The 15,703-nt window shown below is 52.0% G+C and overlaps 1 protein-coding gene and 1 long non-coding RNA gene across 2 annotated transcripts; one reads left to right on the forward strand and one right to left on the reverse strand.

The window, feature by feature from the left end:
• The first annotated feature begins 219 nt into the window (after positions 1–219).
• On the forward strand, positions 220–3,429 carry LOC122392405. The gene is made up of 2 exons (XR_006258509.1): positions 220–970; positions 1,334–3,429. It is a non-coding gene; the product is annotated as an uncharacterized LOC122392405 (long non-coding RNA).
• Positions 3,430–3,963: 534 nt separating this feature from the next.
• LOC122392407 (PDZ domain-containing protein GIPC3-like) lies at positions 3,964–15,676 on the reverse strand. The gene is made up of 7 exons (XM_043387231.1): positions 14,946–15,676; positions 9,146–9,242; positions 7,544–7,677; positions 6,474–6,612; positions 6,004–6,116; positions 5,227–5,308; positions 3,964–4,960 (listed from the first exon to the last, which is right to left on the reverse strand). The coding sequence occupies exons 1-7, from the start codon at positions 15,258–15,260 to the stop codon at positions 4,800–4,802; spliced, it is 1,041 nt and encodes a 346-aa protein (XP_043243166.1). The 5' UTR covers positions 15,261–15,676; the 3' UTR covers positions 3,964–4,799.
• Between the last annotated feature and the right edge of the window lie 27 nt (positions 15,677–15,703).

Here is a 15,703-nt window from a genome sequence, read left to right on the forward strand (position 1 = left end):
AGGCACATATCCCCGAAAATCAAATTTATCATAGACGTATGTGTACGTGTTTGGCTCAAAAACCTCAACTTAAGAAATGCATGCACCTATCATGGTCGTGAAGTAGTCACGAGAAATTGCCAAGATTCAGTTCAAGATTTTGGAAAATGCGGAACGATAATCAATAATCGAAGATAGCCATTTGATTGTTCATGGTATTGGCAGTCTAATGGCGTTTACGGCATGTCTGTATGTCTGGCGAAAAAAGTGGGGGCGTTTAACGCCCCCCCCCCAGCAACTCGCGGGTTAAGGGGTACTAATTGAATGAAAATGACGGAAGTGTTTGGTAAGCAGACGAGGAATGGATGACGAAAGGTATGTGAGGGAAGGGCGAAAGGCGACGAGACGTGGAAAAGGACTACAAAAGGAGCGATTAGAAGAAAGCATAACTAATATCTCGCATTGCAATAGTTTCCTCACTGCGTTTCAATAACCCGACTGACATCCTATCAAACACCGGTCCTGTCGGGCACACAAAAAGCCGCGACCGGAGCCGGCTACCTCAATCGAAGTAGTCAGTCGAAGTCGACACGATTACGTTTTGGCCACATTAGTCTTGGCGGGGTGTCCGTCATCCCACCCCGCCCTAATCCCTCCATCCCCCGGTAGGCACCACGGTCCGGCTCTGACCCATGCCGCTGGCCTGTCCCTCCTGACGACTGGGGTCCCGTCTCCGTGACCCCTGGGGTCGGGTCGGGAGGACCGGCGGGTCAGGCTGGCGTCCCGCCTCGCCCGGGCGGTGCGTTCCTAGGGGAGGGTGTCGCGGGGAAGGGGGGGGCGAGAGGGCAGGGTTCACCCCAACAGGCGCGATAAGGAAGACGGCACCCTCACTCGTCTTGAAGAGCCGGCAGACGACGGGCCTGTCTGCCGGTCCTTCATACTCCACGTCTGAGGGCTCCTGGACCAACGAGTCTCCAGCTGAATATCCGAGGTGAGTCTAACCAATCAGACTAGTCAATTGAGAGGGGAAGTGATCAAATAAAACATTGATAGCTTGTTTTCATAAGCGGCATGTCCTATAGAACTTAGCTATTATGTAGAAAATATGTTTTAGGCGGTGTAAAGACGTTTATTTGCCTACAACACTTGGTCGGGCCGGCCAATGTCATGAGCCTCCTTTTAAAGTGCTGTATAGCATTATGAAGAAAATAAGCATGTTTCTGGTCCTCCATTGATGTAAAACATTGAACAACCAGCCCCTCACATTTACTATTTAGTAGGCATAAATCTGTCATACGCAGCCAGCGTATCGGGCCGTTCGGCAGGCAGCTCTAACTCGCCCTCTGTCCGCCAGATGGATCTGAAGTGGTGGGAGTGGATACTGCTGGCGCTAGCGACGCTGATCCCGTCTCTGCACTATCGGATGATCCTGGCGACCGTGCCTCCATTTCCGTGCTGTACGTCAATCGGTGCGGACCCTCACTCGTGGTGGTGGCAGCTGTTCGGCTACGCCTGCCCCGCGTATGTCTCGCCTGAGGATGACTACCGGTGGTCAAACGAGCACGAATCCGTCAGCAAGTTCATTTGGTCGCTGCCGACAAAGTTTAAAGCCATCTGTCCATTTGGGTGGCGTCGTCAAAACGACATATGCTGCAGCATGCACGCAGGATAAGAATGCTACACTAGTTTGTCCTGTCAATACTGACCGGCTGTGCATTTCGGCTAAAAGTGATTACATCGCCAATGATCACGATAACGAAGGCAGTTGATTTGGACTGAGGGTCGTGGGATGCCCTGATGTGTCGACTGAGGGATACCCTTATGTAGAGCGACCACGTCAGTGCGCGTATTCAGCGCAGAAACTAATCAGTGAGGTCAATGTAACGGCTGAGCACGGTAAAAGGGAGACAAAACCAGCCCGGGAATGCTGGTTTTGGCCGTAGTGATCCTGAACTCTGGCTGCATTTGTAGGTATAGCCGCTCGCCGTTTTTGTGTGTGCTTGTATTTTGTTTGTTTTCTACGGACGACGATGCATCTAGATGTGTTGTTCCCTCTCGCTCCCATCGCGCTTTCATGAAGTAGTGTTTCATAGATGGTTGTGTTTTTTTTTCTCATGTGCTTTGGTTAGTTTCCTGCACTACTATGTATAATACGACCATGTGTATCCAGTGCAGTGGTAAGTTTCTTCCAGTTTACAGATCGTTTCTTTACTCAGTTCGCTCTCAGTAACCGTCTACAGTGTGTTGTAGAGCCTGTCCGTGGCCGTGCTTTTGTCCACGCTTTGTGTATGATTTTAGCATTAGAGTCATTGTAACCGTGTTCCATTTCGTGTGCCCTTGTGAGGCCTGGTAGATATTTGTAGGGAAGTAGGTAATAGTGTCATGCCTAAAAATAAGATTCCTTTCCTACCGATAATACCGACTAGTGAGCTCATCTTCCGGGTAATCTGTTGAGTGTAGACTGTACCAGTGTACCAGTGTACCTAGAAAGTGTATGGGAAGAACTGCGTAATGAGCATAAGCACTAATTTCTGGTGGTGGCCGTAGAAACTATACTAAGGTGATGGGTTTACTTACAAAACATGTGCTTTTGTCATTTATAGAATACAGAGTGGCTGGGTGGATGCTGACATGTAGCAAACGTGAGGAAATGTGTGGCAACCTTGTATCAAGTAGGATGGCAGGGTGTTTGATGTAGTGCTGGTTTGTTTAGAGCGCTTTTTCACGCCTGTGTGGGCCGAATTGGCGTGTTTGAGACTGTGGTCCATTTTACAAACTTATGGGAGTAAATTTGACTTGTGAGCTTATCATCTTGCATGAGCTGATGTGCGCTGATTGGGACGATACTTTCCTGGTGGAGGGCGATACTATCCCGGTGTTTTGGGCGATATTAACCTGTGGAAGGTTCCCGTTTAGTGGGGAGATAATAAGTAGATAGCTACTAACACTGTGTGGGGAGATAAGGGATACTAACCAATGTGTGGTACTTTGCCAGGCAATGTGACGGCTTTGAAGTTTGTACCTACATCGCAAGTTCGGAACATACGGGTAGATCCAGCGGTAGTCAATGCAGCATTACACTGTAGTGGACACATTACTGCACTGTGAGCAATGTACAAAGTGCCCTTAGGAATGTTGCTTTCTATTTATGAATTTGTGTATTGTGTTACTTCGCTTATGCTTATTATGAGTGTTTGTAAGGCATGCTTTTGCGGGACATGTAGAAAAGCATTCATGCACAATGCCTCATCAAGGGTCATTATGAGCTGCTTATGTCTGGTCATGCATTGTCTTTGAGTGTGCACTGCAATGTATGATCTCTACAAGGCGAAACAGTGTCAGGAAGGTCACACGTAATTTACTCAATACTCCATCGCAAGTAGCATTTCAATCGCCTGCATTCAGTGGCCTTTTAACCGGTGTGCCCTTCGTGTCACTTCCATTCCCATTGTTATATTGTATAGCAGACTTCGAATCGATGAGCGCCATAGAAATAAAGACACTGATAAGCGCATTCTGCTATCATCAGCTGGCTATTGCATTATTCTCCAATTTGTCATCTAGCTTTGCCAATAAAAATAACTTTGGGTGATAGTTTCTCTTTCTGAGATGCACATAAGCAGTGGCTCAGCGTGCACAAGTCTGCGGCATCGGGAATAAATAAATGCGGACTGATTGACAAAGAGCAGTTTATCCGTGCCGGCATCCATAACTCAGGAGGACCTTTCCACTGAGGCCGGCTACTGGCGTTGTTAGCCTAATTGACCAGCGCGGAGGCTAAAAGACGCCCACGGCGGGCGCTGCGGGAAGTCGAAGGGTAAGCGGATTAGCCCCGCCGCGCCCACACGTGCACGTGAGACACGTGTGCAGCACGGACCACGTGGCTGATGAAGGCGGCGGCACGATTTGCTAACAAATTAAACAAAGCGTCTCACACGATAGGTGGAAAAATAGGAATGGAGCTATGAACGTAAAGGCGTCGTATCACTTTAGCAGCACCTTTATTTATCCCAACAAACGCGCAATGACACGATCATTAACTTTTCTGGAAGCGTTTCATTCCCATTCATGCTCACTAGTCAAAGACGCTCATAGAGGCAAGCACACGCTGCCGACGTCTCTATAAGGAAGTCAAATGGTGCCAAGGCACGAACTACATACATAAATACAGTTTAAACCATAACGAGCGTCGTGCGTCAAACAGCATAGGACATTTAAAGAAATGTCGCCATGCCGCAACCGTCGCTAAACTTAGACATGGCATGAACAATCGTCTGTTCATAAGGTGGCGCCTCGTCGCGTGTTCCTTATGTTTCAAAGGGAATCAGGATCAAGGCTGTACGCAAATAACTACTTTAAAAACCTATTGAAATAGATATATGCAGCTTCCAGAAGTATGAAGCTGGGAAGAAGCTCAACCACGCATAAATATATGGCCACAATATTACGCTATCGGAGGACTCGTATGATTGTGGGAGCAGATGAGCACCTGAGCTACCAAAAAGCTGCTGCTCGTTGCATAAGTACCAATGCTTAGGCCCGCAATCCTTGCAACCATGGCCACTGGTACTTACTTGGTCTCGATTGCCTCTATCACAACACTTGCAATAAGGTTGCCGCCACAAAAACTGTTTAAAATTTTTGGTGGCAATGTCTGTCACACTTCTCACTATAATCCTGCAACCATACGGACGCTAAAAACGAAACACTCCTGTCTTTTCGTCACGTCCTCTGCTCCCCTGTAAGGCATCCCTTGTCCCATCAGCGGCTGTTAGCTGCCATTGGCTTCACCCTGAGCCCGTCCCTTGCGACCGTCTCTCTCAAAACGAGCCGTTTAGGGCACGCACGCCGGTGATGGCACTCCACAGTTCGATGACGAACTCATCTGTGAAGCCGAACGCCTCCAGCTCCGAGTTGTCCAGCGCCTCGGCAAACTGCTCCGGACTGCGCTTGTTCTCCCCGAGCTCCCAGATCTGGGCGGCTGTGGAGATGAGAGGGGCGGGGTTTAGGCTCAGTCACACTCGTTAGGGTGTTGTTGATGGTGTAACTCATTCAAAAAGCAATGTCACACTTAAAAATTCACATAAAAACTAGCCAGAGATTTTAAAATGTCTGATCATGCCACGCTATCATTTGTTCGGTATTTTCTTTGATTACTTTGAGTATGCGTTATACTTTTATTTAAAGCCAGCTTTAAATAATCATGTAGACTATAGAGTGAGAGTGACCAGTGAGTAGGTGTTTTACCAAGTTCTCCGTCGCTGATTCCCAGGAAGCCGTCCAGGAGTTCGTTGATCTTGTCTGTGCCGGCCTCCGTCAGGTCGGTCGGCTGAAAAATAAAAACAGACCATATGGTAAGGACTGAACAGACCTTGCGGTCCCATAGGCGCATGCCACAGCTGCCAGCATGCCGCAAGGTGCACGCGAGCAACACATTAGAGGTGAAAACAAAACAAGCAGGGATCGAGTTGGCGTGAACAACGGTAGAGCACGTGACTCATAAATTACTGCTGATTTTTTACGGCTGGGTGACTGACTTTGTTGGGCAGCCATGATAAAGAGTAATCATATTCTCAAAAAAACAAGCAATGTTATTGGTCAGTCTTGCGATTACTATCATAAACAAGAGGAAAAATGGTCAATTCAACAATTAATTTAGAAATACATTAGACACTAAATATTCGGGATTTCTCGCTCATAAGGCAGAAGTATCCACGCTTTCGCAGCGTCGCACCACCACACACGACCGTCCAGTCACACATGAGTGATCACAGACGCCGGTAAATCCTTCTCGGCGCCCATTTCTACGAGCGAGGGCCTAATGCGGGCGTAGGCACGCACCCGAGCCGACCGTTCCCCTCCGCTGCACCCGCACACCCCGACCAGGCTAGGCGGCGGGTCAGGGCGCCCATTAGCCCGCCGAGCCCGGCATGCGGCGCCTGGCTGACCCCAGTGTGGGCACACTAACTGACCGAGCGGCAGACGGACAGATGGGTAGAGGGAAGGCCTGTACTCAGTACTTACTGCCTGCTCCACCACTGCTGGTCCGTTGGCCCGGAATCGTAGTGTCGCCTTCCCCGAGCCGTACTGAGGAGCTTTGCTGCCCGACTTCGGGCCGGACCGGGGGCCGATGTTGGCTGAAATGGTCAAAGTATGAGTGAGAAAACTGGCACATTAAGCAAATGGAATGGTGCATGTATTGCAAAATTGTTTAGGCACATGGGCCATAAACTACAACGAAAAAAACTTAGCAAAGCATTTTCAAGCAAAAAGTATGAATGCATGAGCGTCCTAGCGTCAACCGGCTTTACAATAACAGCGTCCCCAAATTCGACCACGAAGCACCATGACGGCCGACAGCTCTCAATAATCATTTTCGATGGTTACATTCCTGTAAATCGCAATGACTAGGACAGGACTCATTTCAGTGCAATTTGTAGTCTGTACAGCTCTCATTCTTTCCACCACACCACGTCACGTCTGACGTCACTCACCGAATCCTGCCGTGAGTGGCTCCACGGCCCTGAGTGTGAAGGTGGTGCCCACGGGAATCTCCTTCAGCATCCTGGCCACGTCAAAGTGTCGGCAGCCCACCAGACTGACGTCATCAATTCTCTCCACGTGATCCCCGACCTGCCGAACGGACATGGGGGGGGGGGCAAGTGTGAGTAGATGCGGCAGTTTTAGTCAGAAGCAAGGCACCATACGACAAGACGCCGCTGACATGTGAAGGGTATTCATGTCTAGCTAGCCATGGAATAACATGACGAAAAACAAATATACCGATATACGATTATAGCAGAAGCGCTTATCGGATCAGCAAATATTGCAATAATATCAATTGCAAATAAATTAGATATCACACATCCCCGTAGGCCGTGTCTAATCTTTTTAAGCGTGTGCCCATCACCTTGCTGACATAATGGTCCCATGTGGCTTACATACACCTGACCAATGACCAGCCTACAACCTCCCCCCCCCCCCACACACACACACACGCTCCGCTCCGCGCCACGGCGCACCCAGGGGTAGTTATTCGTGTTCACAGTTCCGATACGACCCTGTGCCCCGTACAGACGATAGTACTGACCGAGGGTACACGATAAGGACACGTCTGACGCCTCCTCGCTCTGTGGTAGATATCGTATCTCCCTCCCCCGATCTCAGGCTTTACAGGAAGGACAGAGGGGCCGGGGTGACGTGAGCTTTCCGAGAAGCGATTTGAGCTAATCGAAAATAAACGGGGCTGAGAAGTGTAGATACTAGATGTGGAATGTGATTCGCCAAAAGTGGTTGATTGAAGGCACCTTCCTTTTCAGCAGATTGCTGCTTATCTCTCCCCACCCTGATGTCACCTATCTTGTCAGTGCCCCTCCCATATCCCATCTCGATGTTAACTACCCACTACCCACCCTGCCCCACTTGCACAATTCCCCACATTGATGTGACCTAACCGGTTTGCCCCTCCCTCCCAACCTTGATGTGACCTATCTGGTCAGCCCCTTCCACATCCCGCCTTAATGGGACCTATCCAGTATCCAATCTGTCCCATTTATTTCTCTACCTTGATGTGGCCTATCCGGTCTATCACGCTGTCCTCCTTGATGCGCTTGATGAAGGCGTAGCCGGCCCCGTTGTCGGTGATGGTCAGACCCAGGGCGTCCTCGGTCTTGGTGATTTCCACCTCTTTCGCCTGACCTGGCCGGGTAAACAGTATTCGGTCAGCCATCACGGACGCAATACCGTGTGGAAGGATAGCTATTATAAGGATTGTGGGCAATTAACTAACTATTATAAAACGGGACCAATTATCCACTTTTCTTTTATATAAAGGACTTAAGTGTTAAGATGAATGCATAAAAAGTTAACATGACAAAAAGAACCGAGACATTACTCGTATGTTAGAAACTGAAATTCGGTCGATACTCTCGCGCGATAGGTCGCTTAACCCTCGCCGGACCTATTGGTTTTCTACATACGCGCCGGCCGAGGGGGGGGGGGCGGGTACGACCCCCCCTCGCCGTTTCGCCCCTGGTGGAGCTAGCGCGTCGCGGAAAAAACGAGCGTGTGCGCCGTTACGAGACGCAGAGATTGGTACCCGATTTTAAGGTCCTAGGTCAACCGGTGACCTCTGAGGTCAGGTCAAGTGCCCCAAGGTACGGTTCAGTTTTTGGTGAATAACTTCACAAAAAACGGCCGCAGAGCGCCGATTTTGGCAGCATCGTGTTTTTCTCGCTCAAGCGCGTCGAATGATATACTTTTTGTCCGGGTCAGGTCAACTTGGGGTGTTGACCTCAGGTCAAGGTCAGGTCAGCACCCCCAGGTCACGAAGTTGGTCGAAAGAGGTCATGTCGCATATCATTCGATTCGGCAGGTCTTCCTGAGTCCATTGGTGGCTTTCCCGACTCGCTAGCTCAATTTGATCAAGAGTTATTGACGAAAAACTAATATGACCTTGATGACGTCATAAATGACGTCACGCAAGGTCAACATTGCAAAAATGACGCATCTAGCCTTGCAAGGAGTGCATCAAATCACGATTCTGTGTGCTTGAGATAGTTGGAGATCGTTCCCGGCGCCAGAATAGCAGTTTTCATTTTTCCCCATTGACTTATAATGGTGAGGTCACGAAAATGACCTGACCTCATATGACCTTTAGGAAAAATCTGAGATATACAAGTTGTGGGACTCATAATGGATACTAGATCCTGCAAGTTTCATTTCCCTGTGACATCTCCTCTGGCAGTGAGGGCGTTGCGAAGTTGCAACATCTGAAGACCGTGCAGAGGTTCACTTATGACGTCATAGGTCAGTGACCTGACCTGACCCAAAAATGCGGTTGGTGTCAAAAGATCCGGCTTGGATCAAAGGTCAGGTATGCCAAGTTTCAGCTCTCTATCGCCAGCGTGTTCGGAGCTATCGCGAAAAAACCCTAGGGGGGGGGGGCGGCACCCCCCTCGGCCGGCGAGGGTTAAAAAAGATGAAAACAACTCCTTATCGAGCACGTCAATGAGAGGGAAACACAGCCACAAGTGGTAGATTGTGAAGCGACTGGTGACGGTCTCTACTGGATACTGGATTCTTTAATGGACATTTAGTAATCACAATAACACCATATCAGCAGCAAAAACATGCCGATTGTTCACGTTATACGGTGCGAGCCCACCTTTCTTGTGTGCGAATATGAAGTCGTCCAATCCGATTTGGGCTCCCAATAGCTTGTTCATGTCGACCTTGTGTGTATTCAATGTGCAAAACAGAATCTGAAACCAGAAAAGGCATACATAGTCAACACAATACAGGCTCACCAAGAAAAGAGTCCAGTCCAAACAAAGCAGAATGGCAGCCGGCAGGCATCATCAGGGAAGGGATGCTTCGAATCACTTTAGACCGTTCAAACTTTCAATCCCCGGGGGTCAGGTCACTAAACCCATCCAGCGCTAAGTATTGCCTGGTCACACATGCATATCCGTTCTTTCCCACCTGAGGTATAATGCATATCGTGGTCATATAGCCTCACCGTCTCCATTTCTCAGTCTTATACGCTAGTATCCCACGACGTTCTTCTGTCCCATCAGACCATCATCCGACCTCCGTCCGCCCCGGCCGACCCGGCCGGTGTCCCCAAAGAACACGTGGGTGGCCGGATGGAAAGCCGGAAGGGTTTCCAGTCCCACGCGGTCCCTGCCGTCCTCTCCCGATCCCATGGCAGACATTTAATTAACGCCGGGGACGGATCGGATTGTAGGGGCTCCGGCGCCGTCTGGGCTGTGAGTCGGGTTAGAAATATTGACACATGTCACTGTGACTAAAGTCATACTGTCATGTCATCTCATAATGCCAGAGGGAATCCATCATCCGATTCACGGAGCATGAGCTTACTTACTCCAATTGCTATATGCTATACAAAAGCATATGTGCTGCAGCAATCGAAGGAAATGTCCCATGCCCAGGCATACAGGCATGGCATATAACATTTCATGAGCCAAGTTTGACCATCACATTGCATTACTGGTGAGAAACTATGTCCATCACTCAAACCATTACCACATATCTCCCCTCGGCTCGGATTCCTTCAGAGCAAAGTTTCCAGTCATCGCTCTGAAACCGGCGGTACAGGCACGTGCCGGCCACCCCCCCCCCCTTCCCCTCAGGCTACTCGGCATTACGCATCACGGACCGACTCCTCCCCCCCCCCCACCCCACCGTTTCCTGTTCTACTTCCGGGGATGGACACACCCCGTGGTGGCCCGCACACGGTCCGCGGGCTTCGCACGGCTGGATATATGGGCGTCGGGAGTGGGTCAAACTCAAAGCTGGCTGCGGCGGCGGCAGCCTGTGGATGGATGTGTGGGATGGAGAAGGGAGGAGTGGTGTAAAAAGTGTCACCTGTCGCAGCAATAGATAGGCACTGCGGGAACTTTTGGGAGTCTAGAAGTTAGACGAGGCCCCATAAATATTATCCTTTCTGCTGTTTATTGTCAGGAAAAAAACGTAAAAAGTTACACAGTGGATTGAAGAATTGAGTAGAAAGTCGAGTCAGCGGACCGCAAAGGCATGCCATGGCTGATGGTCCACTGGACTCCCGAGTCAGGTCGGACGCAGGCTGCCTGGTCGGGAAGCCCTGCTATGTCCGACTCTAACGGATCGACAGTCGGCCGGTCTGTCGGAGCCGGCTGTAGCCCAGGGCGGAGCTGGGACAACCGCTGGGGGCTCGGAGCTGGGACAACAGATGGGGGCTCGGAGCTGGGACAACAGCGGGGGGCTCGGAGCTGGGACAGCAGCTGGGGGCTCGGGGCTGGGACAACAGCTGGGGGCTAGGAGCTGGGACAACAGATGGGGGCTCGGAGCTGGGACAACAGCTGGGGGGGCTCGGAGCTGGGACAACAGCTGGGGGGATCGGAGCTGGGACAACAGCTGGGGGCTCGGAGCTGGGATAACAGCTGGGGGCTAGGAGCTGGGACAACAGATGGGGGCTCGGAGCTGGGACAACAGCTGGGGGGCTCGGAGCTGGGACAACAGCTGGGGGGATCGGAGCTGGGACAACAGCGGGGGGCTCGGAGCTGGGACAGCAGCTGGGGGCTCGGGGCTGGGACAACAGCTGGGGGCTAGGAGCTGGGACAACAGATGGGGGCTCGGAGCTGGGACAACAGCTGGGGGGCTCGGAGCTGGGACAACAGCTGGGGGGATCGGAGCTGGGACAACAGCTGGGGGCTCGGAGCTGGGATAACAGCTGGGGGCTAGGAGCTGGGACAACAGATGGGGGCTCGGAGCTGGGACAACAGCTGGGGGGCTCGGAGCTGGGACAACAGCTGGGGGGGGATCGGAGCTGGGACAACAGCTGGGGGCTCGGAGCTGGGACAACAGCTGGGGGCCCAGAGCTGGGACAACAGCTGGGGGCTCGGAGCTGGGACAGCAGCTGGGGGCTCGGAGCTGGGACAACAGCTGGGGGCTAGGAGCTGAGCTGCACGCAGCGGAAGGCTCAGGACTGAACTAGGACCCCCAGCTGAGGGCTCAGGGCTGAGTTGAGGCCCTGCAGTTGCAGCCCAGGGCAAGGGCTGAGCTGAGCGAGGCTGACACTGCAGGATAGTGAAAGTCACAAAGCTTCACAGAAACGCGGTGGCCGGCAGCTGAGGGCGGCAGCCATCAGAGCGGATGAATGTCAGTCAGGTTGAACAGTCGTCACACCAGACAGCCACCAGTAGTCGACAAACTGACCATTGCACGGCTTCTACACAGCCCTATCAGTTTTGTCTCCATGCTCCCTTGCTTCGTGGCATTATCGGTGTGTCTCTGGCCACCCCAGCCTGCTGCGAGAGACGAACGGCAGCTGCGGCTCGGAAACACAACACCACACCACGGCGCCGCGGCTGGCTGCGTGATGGGCAGACACAGCACACATCAGACAGCAGCCAGCCGGTCGGCCCGCTGACCCGCATTCCAGCCACCTGTTCACCGACGGGACAGACTGCCGTCTGTGCTCGATGGGCTGCACATGTGTGTGAGCTGAGTCACAGCACGGCGTGTGCGTGTGCGATACTGTGTTGTTCACTTAAGTTATTCACAATGCTGGGGAGACGGAGGAAGGTGAAGTGGGCCTGACGGGCTGCAGTTGTATGGATTCTCCGGGGGCAGTGAACTCTGGTGCTGATGACAAACAGGCGACGCAGATCTCGGATGTAGGTAGGTGGTGACTGTGATGTAGAAATGATCAGAAACACGGTACTACAAAGTGACTGAGGACCGAATCGAACGGTTGCAGGATCTGAGAACCGAATGACTGTAGACAGACACAGTGAGCGCTGGCACCATGGCTGTATAATTGTATATGACATCGGGCGATTGAAATGTGCCGGTCTCGTGCTTACTGACAGATATCAGGCGTTGAGTGGGTTGACATTTAACCCGCGCCCCGTAGGGCTACCGGCGGACCCTACCACCCGTAGGGGGGGGGGGGAGGGCGTTTCGGCCCCCCCCTAAGATCTCGGAAATTTACCGGCCGATTTTCAAAATTCAAACGGCGTTCGATAGCTCCACCAGGGAACTACCTTGTGACCAAAATTCATTGACCTAGGTCAAACCGATGACGTCACAGGTCAGGTCAAAGGTAAGATTTTCACCGTTCACAGGCATTTCAAGCAAAGTGTTGTGAAGTCAAGCAAATTGGTTAGTTATTGAAAACCATCGATGGTACATTGTTCGTCAAACACATACTTCGCTATCTGAGGTCACTGATACCAGGTCAGATCACAGAAGTCAGGTCACTGGGGGTCACAATATGAAAGTGTCGTGTGATACATGTTTTATGGTCCATTTTACATAACAAATGCGATTATGTTTGTCAGGCAGCCTTTGGGGCCAGCTTAGGCCACGTTTTGGTAAAGGTCAGGTCAAGGTCAGGTCAAATTAGGTCAAATTTCAAAGTTGAAATTTTTGCATAAAATGGGTATCGATTCGATGCAGCTCGTCACGGGGAGTCCAATGGTGGTCTTTGTTTTGCCCTACGTGGTCTAGAATTGCCAAAAATTGAGTTTAAAAATTTTACGTCATCATTTTTGAAGTTTTTTCGCTATAACTTGGCCAAAAAACGAGATATCGATCTGAAATTTGGTATGTAGATTAGAAGACGGTAGGTACTATTACATATGTTCCGTTTTTTTCGAAACTCAAAAAACTTTTTGGATTTTTCGGCTAATATATCCACAAAAATGCATTTTTGATTTTTGGGGATCAAAACTAATAAAAAATCAAAAATCCGAGATAGCAGTTTTGTAGCCCTGTCAATTCTACACCTTTTATGTCTTTTTTTCGGTCGAAAATGGCAGAACATGACGTCATTCTGACGTGATTTGTGGCCAACCTATCATAGCCTCTGGAAAAAAGTTTTGGTCACAATGTGTAAAATTGATGCCCGGAGGGTTCCTGAAAGTTTGGTGGCGATATCTCCAGCCGTTTAGGAGATATCGACGGAAAAGGACAGGGGGGGGGGGCGTTTCGGCCCCCCCCCCCCCTAAGGGGCGCGGGAGGCGAAACAAAGCCGCGAAAGACAGTTCAACGTCCGTCCCGACAAGCGACAAAGCTGTGAACCCTGTCACATCGCCAATTCACGTGCCATTGACCCCTCATCATATGATGATCGACATGATGATGCAGCTATAGCGCCACAGAGCCCGATGGCTTTCTCCGTACCTCTGACACAGGAAGGAACCATTAATAACTCCCGTCCAGTCGTCCGGAACCGGCAGTGCCCGGTCGCGCACGGCTGACACCGTTTACAGGCTGTTAGTTTATCGTGGGAGAGACGTAACGGCTGGCTGAACTGTGACTTGCAAACATTACGAACCGTACAACATCCCCATATCAGAGTATGGTAGAAGTTTGAACGTTGTGTTTGCCTATCATGCCTTTGTTGATCAGATGGGTTCTGCACTGACCGGAAACAATTTCGAATGCAACGATCGGGGATGGTCTTTTTAACTGCAGGCATTATTCAGCAAAAATAACACGGACTTGCGAATGCAAAGGGATAAAAGTAAATGGGAAAGTCTTCGGTCTGTCAGCACAGTAACAAAGATGCCAGAGCTCTCCTCGAACGTCGAGCCATCTCTGGCTGTCTTCTCAGCCGTTTAACTGGGTCGTGCGACCATATGCGCCACCATTGTGAGAGTCAGTCTGGCGACCGCTCGTTGACCACCCAGTGACCGTGCAGTGACCGTCCAGTGACCATGCAGCGGTCGGTGACTGATGGGCCTTTGTCCGGTCACGGAGCAGTGTCACCAAACCGTCACGGCGTGCCTCAGAGTCACGAGCCGGGTGACAGCCGTCACGGGACGAGTCACACCGGCCTGGGAGGGGAGAGAGGGGAGGGGAGTGGGGAGGAGATGGGAGGTGAGGGAGAGGTTACATACCGCAGCGTGCAACTCGGGAAGGGAGATGTGAGGGGTAACGACGGGTCTAGAGAGTCGGGTAAACTACGGGTAAACTCAATAAATGCCAACAAACCTGGGGAAGGGTCATTACAATTAGAGAACAACATCGAAAGAAAGTAATTGCACATTGCACAGAGCCGTTAGAAAACGGTCATTAGTTGTCACCACAGGCAAGGAAGGCGGCAAGAGTACAAGCGGATATGATGAACTGACACTATGGGCAGGGAGTGTGTGCGTATGAGTTTGGCGTGGGGTGTTCAAGAAGTGCATTGTGTAACGAATAATGCATATCCGGCCAAAGTGTGTCACAAAGACAATCGATTTCATTCAGCTTAGCCCTGACAGCGGTCCTATCTCGTGCCGCTGCCGATAGTCGAGCAATTTTATCTGATCGATAGAAAGCCGATTGTCCGTTATCTGAGTGCCCTGACATGAGCCACCCGGATGCATCAAGCACCAAGTCCAACGGGGCGCCGTGGGTTGGGGAGTTTGGAACCGCGGGTTGGGAGTTGGGACCGCAGCGCGGCGGAACCTCACCTCTGAGACCGGCAGCTTGTAGCACTCGGCGATGCGCTGGTAGAGCTCCTTGACGTTGCCGAAGCCGGAGATGATGCCGGTTGGACTGCCGTGCGCCAGCTGGCAGTGAAACTGCAGCTTGGGCTGCGGCGGCGTGGCCGGTCGCGGCGGCGGCGGCGCCGGGTAGCTGGGCGGCGCACTCTGGGGCGGTCGCTCCCGTCGCGGCGCCGCGTGAGGGGACGGAGAGGGCGAGTCGTCGAGAGACGGGGCTGTCGGAGCCACGCCGTTGGCCCCACTCTCGCCGTCCCTCCTGCGGGATTTACCGAACAGCGGCATGGTCCGCCGCGCCGCGACCTGCGTCACCCACAGCTCAACTCACACACTGCGTCACTGCCGTCACACAATTCACACCACGCCGTCACCTGTGCCCGCGTGTGACGCTAGCCACTGCAGAGCTATCTCTCTGCGACCAGCGCCGCGCAGCACAGCGTTATCCAGCCGAGCTGATAAACCGGGAACGCCCCGCCGGCCGCCCCGCACTCAGCTGACTGCAGAGCGACGGCCGGCTGACAGCGACGGGCGGCCGACCGTGACGGGAGCGACGCGACGACGGGACGACGACGGGACGACGACGGGTCTCCAGCGACGATGGGATGAGAGTCTGGGAGAGGACGTGACGGCGGCGGTCCGAATGACGACTGAGGCGGAACTCCGGCGCTGCCACCGCCCTCGTCTCGCGCCGAACAAGTGGCCGCAATCACGGTCTGGTCACGGGCGAT

This window comes from Amphibalanus amphitrite, unplaced genomic scaffold (genome assembly GCF_019059575.1).
Source record: "Amphibalanus amphitrite isolate SeventyFive unplaced genomic scaffold, NRLGWU_Aamphi_draft 000485F_arrow, whole genome shotgun sequence".
NCBI classification, from domain to species: Eukaryota; Metazoa; Arthropoda; class Thecostraca; order Balanomorpha; family Balanidae; genus Amphibalanus; species Amphibalanus amphitrite.